This window comes from Hyaena hyaena, unplaced genomic scaffold, assembly GCF_003009895.1.
Source record: "Hyaena hyaena isolate Hyena2069 unplaced genomic scaffold, ASM300989v1 scaffold_123, whole genome shotgun sequence".
Taxonomy (NCBI): Eukaryota; Metazoa; Chordata; class Mammalia; order Carnivora; family Hyaenidae; genus Hyaena; species Hyaena hyaena.
Genome location: NW_024080756.1, coordinates 2283234 through 2303699, shown reverse-complemented (window position 1 = coordinate 2303699; position 20466 = coordinate 2283234). Strand labels below are relative to the sequence as shown.

The 20466-nt window shown below is 36.5% G+C and overlaps 1 protein-coding gene across 2 annotated transcripts in view; it reads right to left on the bottom strand.

Moving 5' to 3' along the window:
• Positions 1-20466, bottom strand: part of AFG1L (AFG1 like ATPase) — a 193709-nt gene that overhangs the window by 34615 nt on the left and 138628 nt on the right. For both annotated transcript variants that reach the window (XM_039237448.1, XM_039237449.1), the window contains exon 8: positions 18786-18868. In XM_039237448.1, the coding sequence (XP_039093379.1) occupies positions 18786-18868 (83 nt within the window). The remainder of the gene's footprint in view (positions 1-18785; positions 18869-20466) is intronic.

Sequence of the window (20466 nt, the reverse complement as noted above, 5' to 3'; positions counted from 1 at the left end):
CTTTGAAATCTCTACTGAGAGGGTACATGTGAAATTAAATATTGAAGCTGCTTAAAAAAAAAATCAAGTCAAGCCACTGACTGAGAGGATCAAACATCCAGAATTAAATTACCAGTTTCAAAATACCAACTTGATCTGCACATCAATAACTTTATCAGACTTCGAGTATAAGGACAATTATAGACCACACAGTTTCTCTCAAAAGTGTCCTTGTCAGAAATTCAAGAAAACTCTCTCCTTCTGAGATGCCTACCACTTCGCTGCTACTAGGAACTTGGTCGCATCAAAGAATCCTTTGTATTCTAATTACAAATCACCATATGGTTTAGGGAACTCACAAATACAAATGTGATAACACTATGGCCTTTTTTCCTGTCACTTTTTTTTTAAAGGGAGGTTTATAAATTAACTGTCAATAAAATAAAATAAGTGGCAGAAAAAAATTAAATGCTGTTAAAAAAAATTTCAAGTGCAAATATAAGTTTACTTCAACTCTATATACAATCTTATACAGGATGACCTGCCAGTATGGTTAATTTTGATACACAAATCACTCTCACCTAGGTGTGGAAGCAATTAAACTCAGTTCTGGACATTCATCTCAATAAAGTCTTACTGAAAACTGAAATGGCAAATTATTTTTTCTTTAGATTAAGTGTAAACAAAACTAAACTCACTTCTCCCCTGAGATAATTACCAGGTGTGATAGGCATTTAACACCTAATACTTCAACTGTTCTATAGGAAATGCTTTTAAAATGCATTTGCATTTTATTATGTTATTATTCAGTTATTATGAAGGGTTTGGAAGTGTCACATTCCATATAATAACCGTTCCACCTGAAAGGATCTTAAAAACATCATCTGCAATGGTTAACTTAGCAGGGACTTGCTATCTGACTTAAGTAAAGCCTTATATGACATCTGAGTAGGGTAGCATTCAAATAAAAAAATGGCACTACAGAAAATGATTATAGAGACAAAATGACAATTTTAAAGGTACAAAGAAATCACACAAGCCAATGTAACTGTCAACGCCCACACCAAGCACATGTGTGTTTAGATGACTTTGCCAACATTATTCTTGGGAATTCATTTAGAATTGCCTCCACCTTGTAATGGGCATAAATGCATACAACTGTTGGAGAAACCCAAGTACTTTTTAAGAGATAGAGAGGAGGAGTAAAGCCAGACACCCAAGATATCTGTTGGCTTGCAGAAAGTTAATTTCTCCTTAGGATAGGCATGTTACCCACCAGAAGGGGAGAAATGAATTCTAAAAACAACCCAGGCAGAACACGGTTACGTTTCTAAAAGCATATTTGGCCAATAAATAATTGCTTGAAAATTTCATCAGTGGTGATTTCTGTTTTACTCTGTGCTCAAATACAAGGTAACATTAAAACGTGGCTCACAAGACTTTAGTCAGGCCACATCTTCTACATCATCTATGAAATTACTATATATGATTTCACTATTATATATGATTTCACTCTAAGTAAAATGACACACTATATGTGAAATGTGAAATGTGTATAATGTGAAATGACACAATTACTTTTATTATAGCAGTATCTTATAAAAATTCTATTATATTATCATAAAAAGTTACTCAGAAGTTATAACATGCAAAATAAAAATTTTTACTGGTGTTAAGTGGCCTAAAAATAAATATTCACAAAAGTAATTCATGTAACATACAATTGAACAGACTGTTTCCATCTAAGCCAAACTGTACTTGACCTCAGGGACTTAGTTCTATTGACTAGCTGAAGGACAGGAACCTCAACTTCATATTGTCTTAAAAACAGGAGGGCCTAGAATGTGTTTTTGGTTTTATTAGATATATTTATATTGACATTAAATGAATGAGGATTCTGTGAAAGAAATCCTGACTAGAAATGAATTTATTCATAATCCCTTAACAGGTAATTTACCAAAAAACCTTAGTCTTTTCATGCTCACTCAAACCAGATTTCCGTATTTAAGAGAATGCATCAATAAGAGCTAACTTTTTAAAATATTTTTATTTATTTTTGAAAGAAAGAGAGAGAGCGTGCAGGGGAGAGGCAGAGAGGGGAGGGTACAGAAGGTCTAAAGTGGGCTCCATGCTGACAGCAGAGAGCCCAAAGCTGAGCTCGAACTCAAAAACCGTGAGATCACAACCTGAGCAAAGTTGGACGCTTAACTGACTGAGCCACCCAGGAGCCCCAGAGCTAACCATTTTTTAAAGGATGAGAATTAGATGCACAGCACTTGGGTGGCTCAGTTGGCTAAGTGTCTGACTCTTGGTTTAGGCTCAGGTCATGATTTCACAGTTTATGAGATTGAGCCCCACACTGGGCCCCCCCATGCTGCACATGGAGCCTGCTTGGGATTCTTTCTCTCCCCCTCTCTGTCCCTCCTCCTCCTGTGTGCTCTCTCTCTCTCAAAATAAATAAACATTAAAAAAGGATGAGAATTTGAAAACTAGAAAGAGAAATTAAAATGCACCTATCCATATTAGCTTAAAAGATACAGAGTGTTCCTCATTATCCAGGTTCATATCCGGTTTAAACATCTTTGAATATGTTTCATAATTTTAGTAAAAAAATTTAGATGATTCTCAACTATTTCAATGTGTCACACAGGGAATAACAAAAGCTGTATTTATTGAGCAACTATTATGTAACAATTAATTTACCTATACTACCCCTACCTTTCCATGCATGTAGTATGTGATTTGTATCAATTCCCATCAAACTTTGCAACTTTAATAATGGAACCATAAAGATAATGGTATGCAGCCAAAAGTTTCTAAAGGGAAACTATTATCAAACTATCCATGCCCAATCAAATTATTAATCAAGCAAAATAAAGATATTTTTGGACAAGTGAGTTCTCAAAAAACCCATTACCCAAGCAGCCTTCTTTGCAAAATCCTATAGGGTGTGCTCTCAGAAGAGCAAGAAGAGTTCTTGGTCCAGTAGAACCACATAAGCTCTCCCCCACTGACCCTCCTACCCACGGCAGCTATAAACTCTTGACAAAATAAAAAATAGGTCATATGAAAGCACTGAACAGTGAACAGAAGCAGGAAGATTCTGGAGAGAGCTGACACTTGGGAAAAGGGAAAAAATGGGGTGAATTACCCATTTTACAGCTTTCAGACTGAAGGTTGAGGGCAACTAAAACTCCAATGGAAAACTTGCCGTTTTTCTGGCATGAAGAACCAGAAGAGAGTTGGGGATAACCACACAGGTGGAAAATCGGGGAATTCCCGCCCCCAGAAAAGTGCTTCCAAAGTCTCAAAATATATGAATCTTGAAAATTCCTGAAATCATAAGTTATTCTGTATTCATCACAATACTTTATGTATTTTCAAATAATAATGAGTGTCCATAATAATAAACAGTGAATCATTTTTCTGTATAGGGTTTTACTAAAAGCTTCAACAGTTTTCTATTAAAAAAAGGCATAAAAATGAATTCATGGCTTATCATGATTACAAATCAATATACTGTGATATTTATATATATTTATAAATATATTATATATTTTATATTTATGTATGTATATTGTATGTATATGAATATTATAAATATGTTATGTATATTATAACATAGATTATGCTATATATTTCACTATAAAAATGACCTCTACTGGATACACGCTTTTAATTATATAGAAAATTATAAAATAATATAGAAAATATTAAAAGGAAACAATGCAAAATAAAATTATTTTAAAAGTTAAGTATCTCTAATATTTAATATGTAAAAGTTATTTTTTTAATTTACGGTTTTTAAAACACATAGCATTAATCACCCTATCTGATAGTGATGATCTTTGCTGGTTGACAAATATTCCAGACATAGGAAAATGTCATTTTGCACTGACATCGATCAAATGATTAAGAGTGTATCCTAAATCATTTTCAAGTTGGGTGTTCAGGTACATATTGCTTTACATAAACTCATTTCCCTTACTAACATGTGTCTAGCTTCGTTTACTCAATATTATCTATTTAAAGGCCATATCCCCAATACAGTTACAGTGGGAGTCAGGATTCACCTATGTGAACATGCTAGCACGTGCCTTTAGGTAAACTTACGTGTACACATCTGTTGGGCATATAACTAGATTGACTGCTGCTCACAGAGTACACCAATGTTCAGCTTGGGAAATATTGCCAGATGGTTTCCAAAGTGGTTGTAGCAGTTCACTCTCTTGCTGACACATACAAAACGTTCTACTTGTTCCATATCCTTGCCTACACTTGTTTTTTGTCCCCCATCTCTTCCATTTGTAGTTGATTTTAGTGGGTATAAATGATTTTAATGTAAGTTGCCTCAAATTGTTATTGGAAATGGTGGGGCTTAAAAATACAAATATCACTAATGCAATAGTTAATCCAGAAGCATTTGCTTAATAAAATGTCATTATGATAAACTTTAAAAACCATTCTTAGGGGGTGCCTGGGTGGCTCAGTTGGTTGAGAATCTGACTCTTGATTTTGGCTCAGGTCATAATCTCAGGGGGTCATGGGATTGAGCCCTGCATTGGGCTCCATGCTAGCGTGGAGCTTGCTTGAGATAGTCTCTCTCTCTCTCTCTCTCTCCCCTTCCTCCCTCTCTCCTTCTTTATCCCTCATTCATACTATTTCTCTCTCAAATTAAAAAACAATAATTATTTTTAAAAACTCTAAGATCTCTTGACTTTTTAAGTAGGAAATTTCAAGAACATAACATTACTGTAAAGTTTTCAGCCAGAGAAAATGACTTTAACCTCTAAATAGGAAAAGAAAGGTATTTATAATGGAGAAAAACTGGAGTAATGGGAATGAGTCTATGACTCCAGGGCCCTCTAGTCAGTTTTACAGGGAAACTATTTAAAAAGATAGCAACATTACCTTGCCTAACAATCTGTACTCAAAAACACAACCATGCCTCGGCAGCTCCAAGAAGGACCAGGATCAAATAGTTTTTAAAAAATCAAGTGATTGGGACACAAGACCTACTGTTGGCAATAGGTGTATTCAGAAAACAAATGTACAAAAAATACACGAGGGTCTAGATTATACATAAATAAAGTGATTAAAATTAGACCTAAGTTATAAACACAATTAAAAGATATTCCAGCTTAACCAGTCAAATTTGAAGAAGGTGTAATACCTGGAAGTCAACAGCAGTTGCGTGGAAAAGCTGCAGCCTAAAGACGTCACTAAATTAAATGATTTTTTTCCAGTGTAAAAGGGAAACTAAATTCAGTCTTCTTTCAACAAGAATATCATGTGACAGAGCAAGGAAGAAAACTTTCTCTTCAGCTTCATATAGTTCAATTTTAACCACCAAGTGCCATATCTTAAGAAAGAGTGACTTGGGCTGGGACGCCTGGATAGCTCAGTTGGTTAAGCATCTGACTCTTGATTTCAGCTCAGGTCATGATGTCTGCAGTTACGGAGTTCAAGCTCTGCATAAGGCTCTGCGCTGACAGAGCAGAGCCTGCTTGGGATTCTCTCTTGCTCTCCCTCTCTCTGCCACTCCCCTGGTCATGTTCTCTATCTCAAAATAAATAAAAACTTTTTAAAATGTTTATTTATTTAGAGAGAGACACACACACACAGCATGAACAGGGGAGGGTCAGAGAGAGAGAGGGAGACACAGAATCCGAAGCAGGCTCTAAGCTCTGAACTGCCAGCACAGAGCCAGACGGGGGGCTTGAACTCACGAACTGTGAGATCACAACCTGAGCCAAAGTCGGACACCTGACCAACTGGGCCACCCAGGCACCCCATCAAAATAAACAAAAAGTTAATAAATAAATAAATAAATAAATAAATAAATAAATATAAAAGAGTGACTTGGGAGGCATCAAAACGATCAGGAGAAAATGCAGGAAGGAATTAAGCTCAGATGCTATGAATTGTATCCCCTCTCTCCTAGGGGAAACAGACACATAAGCTCCTACAACTAAGGAAGGATAAAGAATTTAAGTGACTTCCTTCAATTCTGGGTAATTGTCCCACCAGTAGGATGCTACTGTATGCCAGCGTTTGGGGCAGATAAGATGCGAAACAGAAAATCTGCCTACAGATAATCAAAAGTCAGAGAATTACAGTCATTTCTGAAGAAAAAGCAAAGTCATTCCTTTCAGATGATTTTTTTGGGTGGTGGAGTGTACACAGGGCCCAAGCAGAACCCAGACTATTCTTCCTTTGTTCTATAATGCCCTGGTAAAATCCACCGATTTCATTGCTTCTGTCACTTTTTGTTAAACTCGGAAACTGCAGTGGAGGAGCAGGTTTCTATTTTCTGCTAAGTAGTACCGCTGTGTCTTTAAGTCAGAAGAGCCCTGGAATCGGCCACTGTTTCGTTGCCAGGAAATTTGGCATCAACTCCTACAGGAAACCTGTGAGTACAGTACCCTGGATTAAAAGCTTGATTGCTTTGGAAGTATGAGAACCATGGTTTATTTTTCCATATTAAATTAGTAAACAGAAAGGAATCAGTCATTCTAATTTTAAGAAAATTCCTTTAGCTGAAATCAGGCATTCAACATAAAACTTAGATGAAGAAACAGAACATGTCAAAAAAGACCTTATTATTGTGGGATCATTTGAAATTCTCAACTAAAATTCCAAAAAGAAGTGGAGGTTTCTAGAAGAGGGTCACACATGAATTTAAATGGAAATTAATTTCTTCAAGAACCTCCCACTTCATTAGGATTGACTCAGAGGAACAGAATGCTACCCACACTTTGCCCCTTTATCCCCTTTTTAAAATCAACAGCTTGTTAGGGTATCAACAAGTAGAATAGGGTTGGCTTTCCTTGGTCCCTCTCTCTCCATGTTCTCTATTCCAGAGAGCCAAAGTTGATTCAACGAGGGAGAAATTTCCCCTTCCTCTTAGAGTTCTTGTGCCAAACTTCCCTGGCAGTGAGCCTTCTCACTCTACTGATTCCTTGTGCATTCATGCTGTACAGCTCTTTGTGCTCTTACCAAACATAATCTGGGGCTGGAGGCAGGTCTAAGATTAGGTTGGTTTATATTTGCCTTAATATAAAACAGACTTGGTTGCATTTCAAATCCTGTAGGTTTGTTTTACATAACGGAATCAGTTGTTAGAATGGATTTTGTCCTCGTATTTATCTTCTCAATCACTCAAAGGCTGAATTGACTGTTCAGAGATCCATTTCAATCTCTAAATTTCCCACCGTTCTCAATCACCTGGAGAGTAACTTACCTGGTTCCATTAATCTTGACCTGTGTATAATGCAGAAGGTGGGACGTAGCACCTTTTGCTCTCAAATTCCAGACCTTCACTCCCTCTTCTCAGCCCCAAACTCCATATAAAATTTCTACCAAATCTAAATATTGCATTTCCCCACAAATAAGTCAATGGTATAACATGCAGAGCTGCAACTTGGTAGAGACAGTAATATTTCCTTTTCATAAAATTTAAGAAGAGCTAGAATGACTGAAGATTACAAAAATAAATAAATAAAAACAAAGAAGAAGCTAGAGAGTAAGAAGCTCTGACTCTTCTTCAGAAGAAGAAACTGGTCCTATCCATCTGGGAAAGAGGGGACAAGGGAGTTTTAACACTTATAAAACGTACACAGCAAGGAGCTAAAGACCAAGGACTTTTGTCAGATCAGCCTTTCTAATGTTGAAGATTGACCTTTATTTATAAATGTGATCTATTTGAAGATGAAATAAAAAGAATATAAGAATTCTATGGAAATCTAAGAACTTTATTCTGCATTTTTACATGTATAAGCATATATACTATTTATTCATGTATATATTACATATATACCATATTTATACTTTACTAGATGAGTATACCCATACAGTTGAATACTTTGTCAATGTGTTTAGCTGGAAATGGTGGGTCAGCTCTATTCTGGTCCTGTCTGGACTGCTGGAAAATAAACACTGTGATATGTTACTGTCAAATTACCATTCAATAAGAGAACAGAAGATAAAAGTTATGCTGAGCTGACTAATGGAGTCTGATACTGAAGTCTATACAAGATGCTTCTTTTTCTTCTGCTGCTGCTATACCACTTTAGGTGGTATTTCAAACCGTTCCAAATTTTTGAAATTGTTAATTCGTACTCCCTAAGTTAATAAACGATCAATTAATAAATATTTAAATGTGCATCTAAATTATGTCATATAGGACAATTTTGTGATTTTTAACAGACATAATAATCAGCCTATCTGACTATGTCCCAAAGGATATAAAGTAGAAAGTTGTTGTTATTTACTAATGAACAATTATAAGTTTGTAATGTCACAGAGCCTTACTTATTCATGAAATAAAAACAGGAGTTCTTATAAGAAAGATATATCTACTTTTGAAAACCAACTCATAGAGCCCTTTTCTCTACAGGTGGCCTTAGAGTACAGATTTATTAACATTACTGGACTTTAATCCTCAAAACATATACCAACATACAATGCATCATTTTGAATTTGAGACATTTCAGTTTGATGAAACTTTATACTTCTCAGAGATAAACAGTTCTTCACTAAAAGAAATTTTAAAAAATAGTAAAAAAAAGATTAAAATTTTTAACTGAAACTATTCACTTAATATAAAAACAGCAAAAGGAAGAAACAACAAACAAAAAAGGCATGAAACATAAAGTAAAAGAGCAGGTGTAAATCCAACTACATCAACAATAATATAATTTGTGAATGGATCAAACAATTCAGTTGAAAGGCAGAGACTGTTTGCCTGAATAAGTAAGATGCAACAATATATTGTCTATAGGAGGTACGCTTTAGGTTTCAATATATAACTAGGTAGAAAGTAAGAAGACAAGAAAAAAAGACCTATCAACACAAAGAGCAAACACTAGTAACATCAGACAACACACACTTTAAAAGAAAAAATGTGATTTGAGATTAAAAGGGACATTTCATAAAGTTCAATTCATAAGGACAAATATAACAATTACAAACACATGCACCTAACAACTGTGCCCCAAAATACACAATGCAAAAACTGACATAAGTGAAGGGAGAAATACATAATGGAGACCTGAATATCCAGCTTTTCCCCCAAACTTTTTAAAAAGAAACTGTTTTTAAGTAATCTCTACACCTAATATGGGGCTTGAACTTACAACCCCAAGATCAAGAGTCACATGGTCTATGGACTGAGCCAGGCTGGTGCTCCCAACTTTCAATAAGGATACAACAATTAAGGAGAAGATCAACAGGAAATATAAAACTTAGAATACAACTGAGGTGCCTGGGTGGCTCAGTCAGTTAAGCATCTGACTTTGGCCCAGGTCATGATCTCGCAGTTCATGAGTTCTAGCCCTGCATCAGGCTCTGTGGTGACATCTGAAACCTTGGAGCCTGCTTTGGATTCAGTGTCTCTCTCTCTCTTTGCCCCTCCCCTGTTCACACTCTGTCTCTCTCTCTCCCTCAAAAATAAACATTAAAAAAAAATTTAAAAAAACTTAGAATACAATACACACTAATTACTTACATACATCTATATAAACAGTCCACTCAATTATAGCAGAATACACATTATTCTCAAGTGTATATGGCACATTCTCAAGGAAAGATCATATCCGAGGCCATAAAGCAAGCTTTAATAATTAAAAAGGATTAAATTAGGGGTGACTAAGTGGCCCAGTTGGTTAAGTGTCTGCCTTCAGATCAGGTCATGATCTTGCAATTTGCGAGTTTGAGCACCACATCAGGCTCTGTGCTGACAGCTCAGAGCCTGGAGCCTGCTACAGATTCTGTGTCTCCCTCTCTCTCTCTGCCCCTCCCCTGTTCACACTCTGTCTCTTTCTGTCAAAAATAAATAAACATTAAAATTTTTTTAATTATAAAAAAGAGATTATATTATGTAAAGTGTGTTTTTCAATCACAATGGAGTAGATTAGAAATAAGAGACAGCTATTTTGGAAATTCACAAATATATGAAAATTAAACTTCACACTCTTAAATGAAACTAATGGGGAAAAGAAAGAAAGAAATCAAAAGGAAGTTAGAAAATACTTTCAGGGACGTCTGGGTGGCTCAGTCATCTAAGTGTCTGACTTACTCTAAACTCTGAAGCAACCACAAAAACAAAAACAAAACAAGAAGGTATAGAAAATAAGCTAATATAAGAGATAAAATGGAAACTTAAAAATAAAAACAAGTCAGAAAAAAAGATAAATGGGAAGAACAGAAAACACAAATGGCATATTTAAACCCAACCATACCAATGATCACATTAAATGTAAATGGTTTAAACACCCTCATTAAAGGAAGAGAATGTCAGGGCACCTGGGTGGCTCAGTCAGTTAAGTATCTGACTCTTGGTTTCGGCTCAGGTCATGATCTCACAGGTTAGTGAGATCGAACCCCACCTTGGTCTCTGCACTGACAGTGCATAGCCTGCTTGGGATTCTCTCTCTCTCCCTCTCTGTCCCTCCACCACTTGTGCTCTCTCTTTCTCAAAAATAAACACTTTTAAAAAAGAGAGAGAATGTCAGATTACATAAAAAATAAATTCCCTACTATGTGTTGCTTACAAGAAACCATTTTAAGTATAATGAGACAGACAGGTTGGAAGTAAAAGGATGGGAAAAGATAGATCATGTAAATGCTAATTTTAAAAAAGCTGAAGTGGCTACACTGATACTAACTAAGCACAGACTTCAGAGCAAGATTTGTAGAAAAGGCAATCAACTGCTGGTGGGAATGCAAACTGGTACAGCCATTCTGGAAAACAGGAAAAGTTCCTCAAAAAGGTAAAAATAGTACTACCCTACAATCCAACAATTGCACTACTAGGTGTTTATCCAAAGGATACAGGAGTGTTGATTTGAAGGGACACATGTACCCCAATGTTTATGCCACCACCTATCAGCAATAGCCAAAGTATGAAAAGATCCCAAATGTCCATCGACTGATGAATGGATAAAGAAAATGTGGTATGTATGTATGTACACAGAGACACACAGACACACACACACGGAATATTACTCAGCAATCAAAAAGAATTAAATCTTGCCATTTGCAACAATGTGGATAGAACCTAGAGTGCATTATGCTAAGCAAAAGAAATCAGTCGGAGAAAGACAAATATCATATGATTTCACTGATATATGGAATTTAAGAAACAAAACAGATGACCATGGGGGAAGGGAAGCAAAAATAAGATAAAAAAAGAGAGAGGCAAATCATAAGAGATCTTAAATACAGAGAACAAACCAAGGGTTGCTGGTGGGATGTTTTGTGAGGGGATGGGCTAAATAGGCAAGGGGCATTCAAGAGGGCACTTACTTGTTGGGATGAGCACTGAGTGTTAAATGGAAGTAATGAATCACTAAATTCTATTCCTGAAATAATAGTTACATACATATTAACTAATATGTATTTTAATATTAATTCAAGTGAATTAAAAAAAAAAACAATCCTAATGTTATCTTTGTGGATGTTATATTTAGTATATATTACAGTAGCTACTTTAATTGCTCTTACTGCTTTTTAAAATTAATAAATTAAAAAACATAAGATAAAAAGAAATAAAAAACAAAACAAAACAAAAAAGAATTAGTTAGAATGGAGCAATGGATGTTGTATGGAAGTGCTGAATCACTATAGTGTACACCTGAAACTAATATTAAACTGTATGTTAAATGGAATTTAAATAAAAACTTTAAAAAAAATAAAAAGAAGGGGAACGGAGGAAAAAAAAGAAAAGAAAAGGTGATCAATATATGTATAGAAAAATCATCAAATGTCTGAAAGCTGAACAACACACTTTTAAATAACCCATGGGTCAAAGAATAAATCACAAGGGAAAACAGAACATATTGAAATGTATGAGATGCAATTAATATAGTACTCAGAAGAAAATTTATAGCATTAAAATGCTTATATAAAAAGAGCAGGGGGTGCCTATGTGGCTCAGTCAGTTAAACAGTTGACTCTTGATTTTGGTTCAGGTCATGATCTCATGGTTCATAAGATGAAGCCTCCCCATCAGGCTCTGCGCTGACAGTGTGGAGCCTGCTTGGGATTCCCTCTCCCTTTCTCTCTGTCCCTCTCCTGTTCATGCACATGTGCACACTCTCTCTCACTCTCAAAATAATAAAAAACTGAAACAAACAACAACAACAACAAAAACAAAGGAGCAAAGGTTTAAAATCAAGGACTTGAATTTCTATCTTTAAAAACTAGAAAAAGAAAAGCAAATTAAATCCAAACTGAGCAGAAGAAAATTAATAATAATAAAGAGAAATGCTGAAATCAATGACATAGGAAACAGAAAGCAATGGAGAAAATTAATATAACAAAAGCTGTTTCTTTAGAATCAAAAGAATTACTAAAATTCCTGCTAGTATGATCAGAAAAAAATAGAGAAGATTCTGTATCTTTAAAAAAAAACTTTACAATGGAAAATTTCACACATATAGACATGTAGAGAGGACAGTATAATAAACTCAATGTAAATAACCACCCACTCAATTCACAGCCAAAGTTGGTTTCATCTAAACAACCTCTCTTCCACAATTCCCTACCCTGGATTATTCTGAAACAAATCCCACACACTGTATTCTTCTATCTGTAAATATTTAGTATGAATATGATGATCTCCTTAGTGTATAAACCTCTATGTTCTGTGTTATGATGCTATGAAGGAATAAAGTTTAATCTTTAAATATCAAAAATGTCCCCAACCATCTTCTTCCCTTCCCCAGGCTTAAGGATTGGCCAGATCGACAATCATAACTCCATGAAAGTAGTTTCTCTCACTGCCAGAGGGAGAAATTCTGCCCCTTACTTTTTAAGAACAGATTTCAGGAAGTCCTAGTGTCTGGTCTTGATGAAGGATTAGAAACTGAGCTTTGATTCACACTGACTGGCAGTGAACATTCAGGCATATCCTAGAGTTTACGCTTGGTCACTGTACCTGGTGAGCAACCTTGTACAATAGCCCGAGTCTCCACAACAGTCAGGATTCACCAGGAGGGTGGTAAGCCTCCCTGCTCCCCCACCCACCTACCAACCCAAGAATGATAAAGGTGACCTGATGAGATCCTTGTTCTTGTCAGCTAATGGACCCTCAAACATGAGAAAAACTTATAATTTCAAATGAGAATATGCTATATCATCCTCTGATTTTGTGCAACTGTCACCATATGGATATATTTCTATAGCCTTTGCTGCTAAACAGATTTTATACTCTTTAACTATGTGATGTTTTCCCTTCAATAATGTCAATACTCCATTGTGACACCATGAAAACTAGTGTCCAAAGTAGGAATAATATGAATGTAGAAGACTAAAAGGCATATGAAGGGTATTTAGGGAACTAAAGGGAAAAGAATACAGTGGGCCCATATCTGGCATTCGACTATAAAAATTTTGTTACAGATGATGAGAGAAAAATTGTTTCAATGGGGGATGCACACAGCCTGCTACTGGGACTCTGGGCAGTCAGGTACATGGAACGGAAACAAATTACGGTCTAAAAGGAAAGGAACTAGTCTTTTTTTTTTTTTTTAATGTTTTATTTATTTCTAGCCGAGAGAGAGAGAGAGACACAGCGTGAGCAGGGGAGGGTCAGAGAGAGAGGGAGACACAGACTCTGAAACAGGCTCCAGGCTCTGAGCTGGCCGTCAGCACAGAGCCCGACGCGGGGCTCGAACCCACGAACCGCGAGATCATGACCCAAGCGAGAGTCGGACGCTCAACCGACTAAGCCACCCGGGCGCCCCGGAAAGGAACTAGTCTTAACAGCTTTTATGTTGCTTCTATTGGCAGATGTTTTTGAGGGTCTTCAGTGGGAACTGAAACAGGAAATGACTGACTGGGTTGGTAATCTAACCTGGTAAGAAAAACCAAGACTGACACTGTAAATTCCAATGCCTAAGGCAGAGACACCTGGAATGGTAATAATGGGGGAATGAGAAGGTCCCAGGATATCCTAGAGATTGTGAATAGAAGGTGGACACTTCACAGACAGAAGAGAGCTCTCTGCCAAAATTTTAGGCATGAGAAGATGTGACAACGGAGCTAAGAAATGCTTTCAGTTTTCATTGATCTGGTTCTTTCAGTTGAGGTAAGAATATGTGCAGGGACTATCACAGGCAAGAAACATGAAGTTTTTAATTGTAGGGAAGTATGTTTTAACATGTATGAGTACCAGTCTTTATTTTCACAGACCTTTGTCCTCAAACACAGCTGTAACCTTATAGCCATATGGTCTTTGGCAGCAAAATCATTTTTTTTTTGATGTTCAAAGATATATTCTCAAAAATTATTTCCCATTTGGGATAGATATTTTCCCAAGTGGGAGATTAAGGTACTTGAGACATAAAACTTCTCTTGGTAAAAGAAGAAACTTCTTTTTGAAACAGGTTCAAGAGAACGATGAATACATGTACTATTATCAAGCCAGGTGAAAATATGTGAATATTTGGGCTTTGCCTAAAAGTTGTAACATTTTTCATCATTTCAGTATGATCCATAGCTCCCACAAACATGAAAGTGAAATGGTTTTGAGACAATTTAATTGAAATATTAAATAAGTGAATAATGCATTTAGATATAATTTTGTAGAAGTGGTGGATGACTTGGTGGATAGGAGCCAAAAGAAATAAAGGGAGAAAGGCTAGTTTCTTTAAGGTTAGAAGTCTGGTTAATGTCCTCTGTTGGGAGAAACAGTCCCCATGGGTCTCTCACTCACCTGTACATCTTGCTAAGCATGCCAAGAATGCGAAGCCCTAACCATTTCTCAAGCTTGTGTTTCACATGAGAAACCTCAAGAAATGAGGCAATGTCTCTCTTGAGACAAAGAACAGACTTGCTTACTTCTGGCTATAAAATGGTAGGTTCTCCAAGCTCAGAGTTCCTCTACTATAATATGGTTCACCGCCTATGCAGGTATTCAGATGGGCCCTTGGCAAAATTCCCCATGCTCCCCACAGTGGGACTACAGGGCAAGGAGGGCACTGACACAACACACAACATGCTCTCTATGTCACGGGTAATAACATCCTTTGTCTCTGACCCAGTCTCTAGTATCTTCTGTCAGCATCCATGAAACAATAATAGGCAAACATATTAGCCCTTAAGTAGGGCAAAATCCAAGTCCCAGACCCAATACTTTCTCCCCACCCCTTTTGGTTCAGTTTAAAGTCTTCCACTGAGGCCATGGCCTCTGTGCTGGGGGTGGGGTGTTTGTATGTGAGTGTGATGAAGATATGGTATTTGAATAGGAACCCTCAGTTTCTTCAAGAGACTTAGAAAAAAGAATCTATACTACAGAGTTCCTAAATGAAAAAGCAAAAGAGAGAAAGAATGAGGGAATCTGACAAGATCTGACCTCTAGCTGTGAAAGACCATAATCCAGCACAGAAGTGAGAGCAAAATAGCCTGGGGCTGATTCCCAAGTACCTCTCAGCAGTGGTATTTCCTGTCTGAAAAGAGATGCTCGGTGCATATATAAAATGATAACCTCACTGTCACCATCCCCCAAGCAGAGAGCTAATCTGAAGCACTAAAATTCTCTGGAAGGCATGGTGGTAAATACCAGGCAGTTCAAAAAAATTACTGGCCTAAGCCACCACCCAAATATAAACAAGAAGCCCAATGCTTAGTCACCTTGTTTGGATTTTGGCAAACCATATTTCACACACGGGATTCCTATTGAGCCCAATCCACCAAGCAATCAGGAAGAGAATGACTTTGTGCTCATCTCTGAGGTGAGTATGCAGTTCTCACACAATGAAAACTTGGACAACCACAGGTGTTTTAATTTCTGCACAAGTTCATGTATCTTGGCTCAAGCTTTCTATCATTTGTAACTTGCTAAATTTAAAGCTTCTGAGTTTGTTTTACAGAAGATTAAAAACTTCTTTGGATGGGCCCAAAATATCTGGGACTTATTTATAAAGGTACTGTAAGATTTCTACATTTAATGTGATGTAAAACTACAACTGAAATAGATTACATGCAAACATATAATGTCTTATAGAAATTAGTTCTTGTGTAACCCATACAATATTATGAACCATAAAAAGTGTTCCACATCAGGGGTGCCTGGGGGGCTCAGTCCATTAAGCATCCCACTCTTGGTTTCAGCTCAGGTCATGATCTCACGGTTTGTGACTTTGAGCCCCACGTCAGGATCTGCGCTGACAGAGCAGGGCCTGCTTGGTATTCTGTCTGTCTCTTCCTCTCTCTGCCCCTCCCCTGCTTGTTCCTATATCTCTATCAAAATAAATAAAAAATAACTTAAAAACATATATATTTAAAAGTGTTCCATGTCAACTTTTGGGGTAGTTTTTAAAATCTCTGGTAATTCTTCTTATTATTTGGATTGTGTTTGGGGACATTCTGAATTAGCTTTTTGAAAGTTAGACTAATAAAATACTGAATTAATGAATATTTCTATTCAACCAAAAATTATATAGAGGATTTTGCTTGTATGAAATTCTGAGATAGTGCTTGGTGTTTCTCTGGAGGGAAGCTAGAATTCTGTTTTCCTTTTTAGGCAGTTGAGAGGCCAATGAGATTGACAGAGGAGGAGTCTGAACTTGCATATACAGGAATGAGTGCCAGATGTTTAGGCAGAGGGTAATAAAGAGAAACACATGCTATAACAGGGCAATATATAGCATGGTACATTAAAAACCTGTTATGTGGGAAACTAATAAGTTTCCTATAAGAACAAGATCAAAAGTGGGGCACCTGGGTGGCTCAGGTGGTTGAGCGTGCAACTTTGGCTCAGGTCATGATCTCATGGCTTGTGGGTTCAAGCCCCCTCGTCAGGCTCTGTGCTGACAGCTCAGAGCCCGGGGCCTGCTTCAGATTCTAAGTCTCCCTCTCTCTCTGTCCTTCCCCCACTTGTGCTCTGTCTGTCTCTCACAAATAAGCAAACATTTTTAAAAATTAACAACAACAAGAAAAGAACAAGATCAAAATGAACCTAATTAAATCAGAAATGTTAACATGACCCTAGGAAATTTTCTTTTATTCTGTCATGAAAGAAGTTCTACATAAGTGCTCATGGGAACCAATATAAACTATATCCCTAGCACCCCATCCTGGTATCTAATATTATTCTCCCACTTCTGAGATGATTTTAATTCCCGATTCTCTGCAGGAACATATATCTGCCTTACCCTCTGAGTGAGGTGTGCCTCTAGGCTCTCTATTTACGGTTATCAGATTATGGTAAAGCCCTTTTGATATTAAATGCATGAACAAAATCTACTATCTTTGAGGATTAAATGAATTTATATATTTTTAAGAAAGTTGATCCAGAGTTTCATCCCTGGACTCTGGGATGCCGTTAGATATTGTTTTCCTCCAATGCATGTTTTAAGTATAAACCTGAATCTCATTGTGTTATAATTGTATTTTATCAGGAAAAGGAAGAGGCAGCCTCAGAGAGAAGGTCATACAGAAAATGGCTATGCTCCAAACAAAAGCAGCTTTCCACCTCCTGCAAATTCCACTGAGACCTCTCTAACATAAACAAATTTCATTATTTAGACCCTTATTTAAGGAACATCCCACTAGGAAAACGTTTTAAATCTTCCACCCAAGGATACATTTTGTGGGAAAACGGGGAACAAGGATTACCTCCTTTGAAAAATAATGCAGAGAATAATAAGATGCTAATTTCTACATATCATACAATCTGGAATATCATGAAATAGGTAGCAAAGAAGTGGGGAAAGATTGCAAATACCAGAAATATTAAAAAACCAGAAAACACAAACACAAAAGAAACAGAGGGGGGGAAAAGGCCAAGTTAAAGCAAAAAAAAAGTGCTAAAAAATAAGAATTTTTTAAAATTATAAAGTACTTTAAAGACAAAGTACTTAAGGGCACATGAAGAACCTCCTATAATAATCATCAGAATCTGAATAATAAACTGAAATAGTTCCCCTTGGTACACTGCAATTTTAATTATGTGATTTTTCCAGCTAATTTCTACTTCAAAAACAGTAAAGTACTTCTGCTTACAAGGTGGCAGAGACAAGAACTTTTCTGAACCTCTCATATACACGTTGTCATCAAAATTAAAATGAGCAGAAACATGCCTTTGAGTTAAATCGCAATTAGCCCCCAGTCAGATCTGTTTTCTGAAAACCCACTGTGTGCCAAACACTGGTGGTCTGCAGTAAACAACAGTTTACATCTGTAAAAGCACTTGTCCCTTTTCAGGTTCTCACAAATGACATTTTAAAACCAAGTATTTGTTTTCCAGCATTAATAGTACATGCTGAATACATCTATTATTATAAATTGCCCCTACTCAGGAGAGTCTTCGTTTTCAAAAGATAAAATATATCCCAATTTTACTTGTGTATCTATATTTTACGTAGTTGTGTATGGAAGTCAATCAACAATGACAAATACAAACAGATTGTCCAACAAAATAAAACAACAACTTTTGGGGAAAAGAAATGGCACATTTGTCAGGAGATATCCACAAATAATTAATTACTTTCACACAATAAAGATGTTCTCTTAATACTAGAGTCTCATAAGAGGATTCTCATTACTTCCCAGCCATCTGTCATCACTCCTCCCCAAAAAACTAATTAGGGTTTCATCCAATCACACATTATAAATGATGCAAATGTGGATGGCAAAAAACACAGTTTAAAGAAGTTAACATTATAACATTTTCTATTTTAAAAATCACGGGCTTCAGAACTAGCCTTTCAAGCTCTAATAATTACCCTGCTTGTTTTTCTCATATCTTCCTGATTAATTATTAGATAATAAACTTAAAAAATTGAACTTAAGAAACTTACAGATAGTAGAGTTTTCCTGCAGCAGGAAGTTCCCTTTTCCGGTAATCTATTCCAGAATCTAGCTGGACCGTATTACAGTATGCCTACAATCCAAACACATAAATATCTTCTTAAACAAGAAGTGCTTTAGAATTATGATCTCTCTGCTATCCTTTTCTTATTTTTAAGTTTTGAAAAATTTCCTCAATAAAACAATGAGTTTAGCACAAAACAACAGAAGTCATGGAAGATTCATAAAAGTTGAATATTAAATATATATCAAGCCCCCAAAAAGTCAGTTCAAGAAAGTTAAGATTTGCAGCATGCCTTTCTGAAACTTTGCTAAAACAGTGCTATCAGCAAACTCCCCCACATAACTGCATTCATGAAGAAATTTATTTTTTAATTAAAAAATTTGTTTAATTTTATTTTTTAATTTAAAAAATTTTTAGTTTAATTAAAAAAAATTTTTTTAGTTTATTTTTGAAAGAGAGAGTGCACGTGTGCAAGAGCGTGTAGGGGAAGGGAAGAGAGAGAGAGAGATACAGAATCTGAAGCAGGCTCAGGCTCTGAGCTGTCAGCACAGAGCCCAAGGCGGGGCTCAAACTCATGGACCATGAGATCACAACCTGAGCTGAAGTCAGACACTCAACTGACTGAGGCACCCAGGAACCCCCCCCCCCTTTAAAAATTTTTTAAATTCCAATTTCTGTTACCAGGAGATAAGGAGCTAGAGGCTATAGAAAAGCATAACTCATGGGTCTTCAGCACTGCAATGGGAGAGAGTTGACCCAAGACATTAGTATCCACAATTTAAAGCAAATGATCATACTAAAGTGATGCTATATGTACACCTGACCTTTACTTCCAAATGACCGCCACCACCTTGTTCCTTATTAGTCCCCTTTCCAGTCATCAACGAATGTCATTAGAGTTCTTTCCAGTAGACACCTTCCTTCATCCTGAGTCCTGTCCTTCTATTCTCCCAATTACTCTTTCGTTTCTATTACCCCAGGTTGCAAATGTGCATGGAAACTCACCACACACACACACACACACACACACACACACACACTGAAATTCCTACTGTAGAAGCTTATGAACTTTTGCTACACCTATCTTGATCAATTGGCTTTCTTTTTAGGGGAAAGAGGGAAAAAATTTATATTATATATTATACACACACACACATATACACACACCCTGAAACTCTTATTGTAGAAGCTTATGAACTCTTGCTACACCTATCTTGGTCAATTGGCTTTCTTTTTAGGGCAAAGAGGGGACAAACATATATATTACACACACACACACACACACACACACACACACACACACACTCATTCCAGTAGAACAATGATGAGGAAGGGTTTTGAGAACAAATCAAGAAACATTTACAGGCTGAACTTCTTGTTTTCATCCAAAATGAAAACTGCTTTATGAAAATTCATGAGGAAAAAAATCACATTTTAACAACTTCATTACTTTTATTAGTGAAAAACTGCTTTTTGGGGGCAAGGTAATCGTGGCAAACTGTATTTTCCAAAAATGGCTGCAACTATCTCTCCATTGCAAAATATTGGGATGCTGATATTTCAACCATCCAGAAGCAGGGGCTATGCTCCCCCTCCCCTGAATCTTGTGACTACGATAAGATGATGCTATGCAGTAATATCTGGCATGACCTTCATGGCAGCTTCTT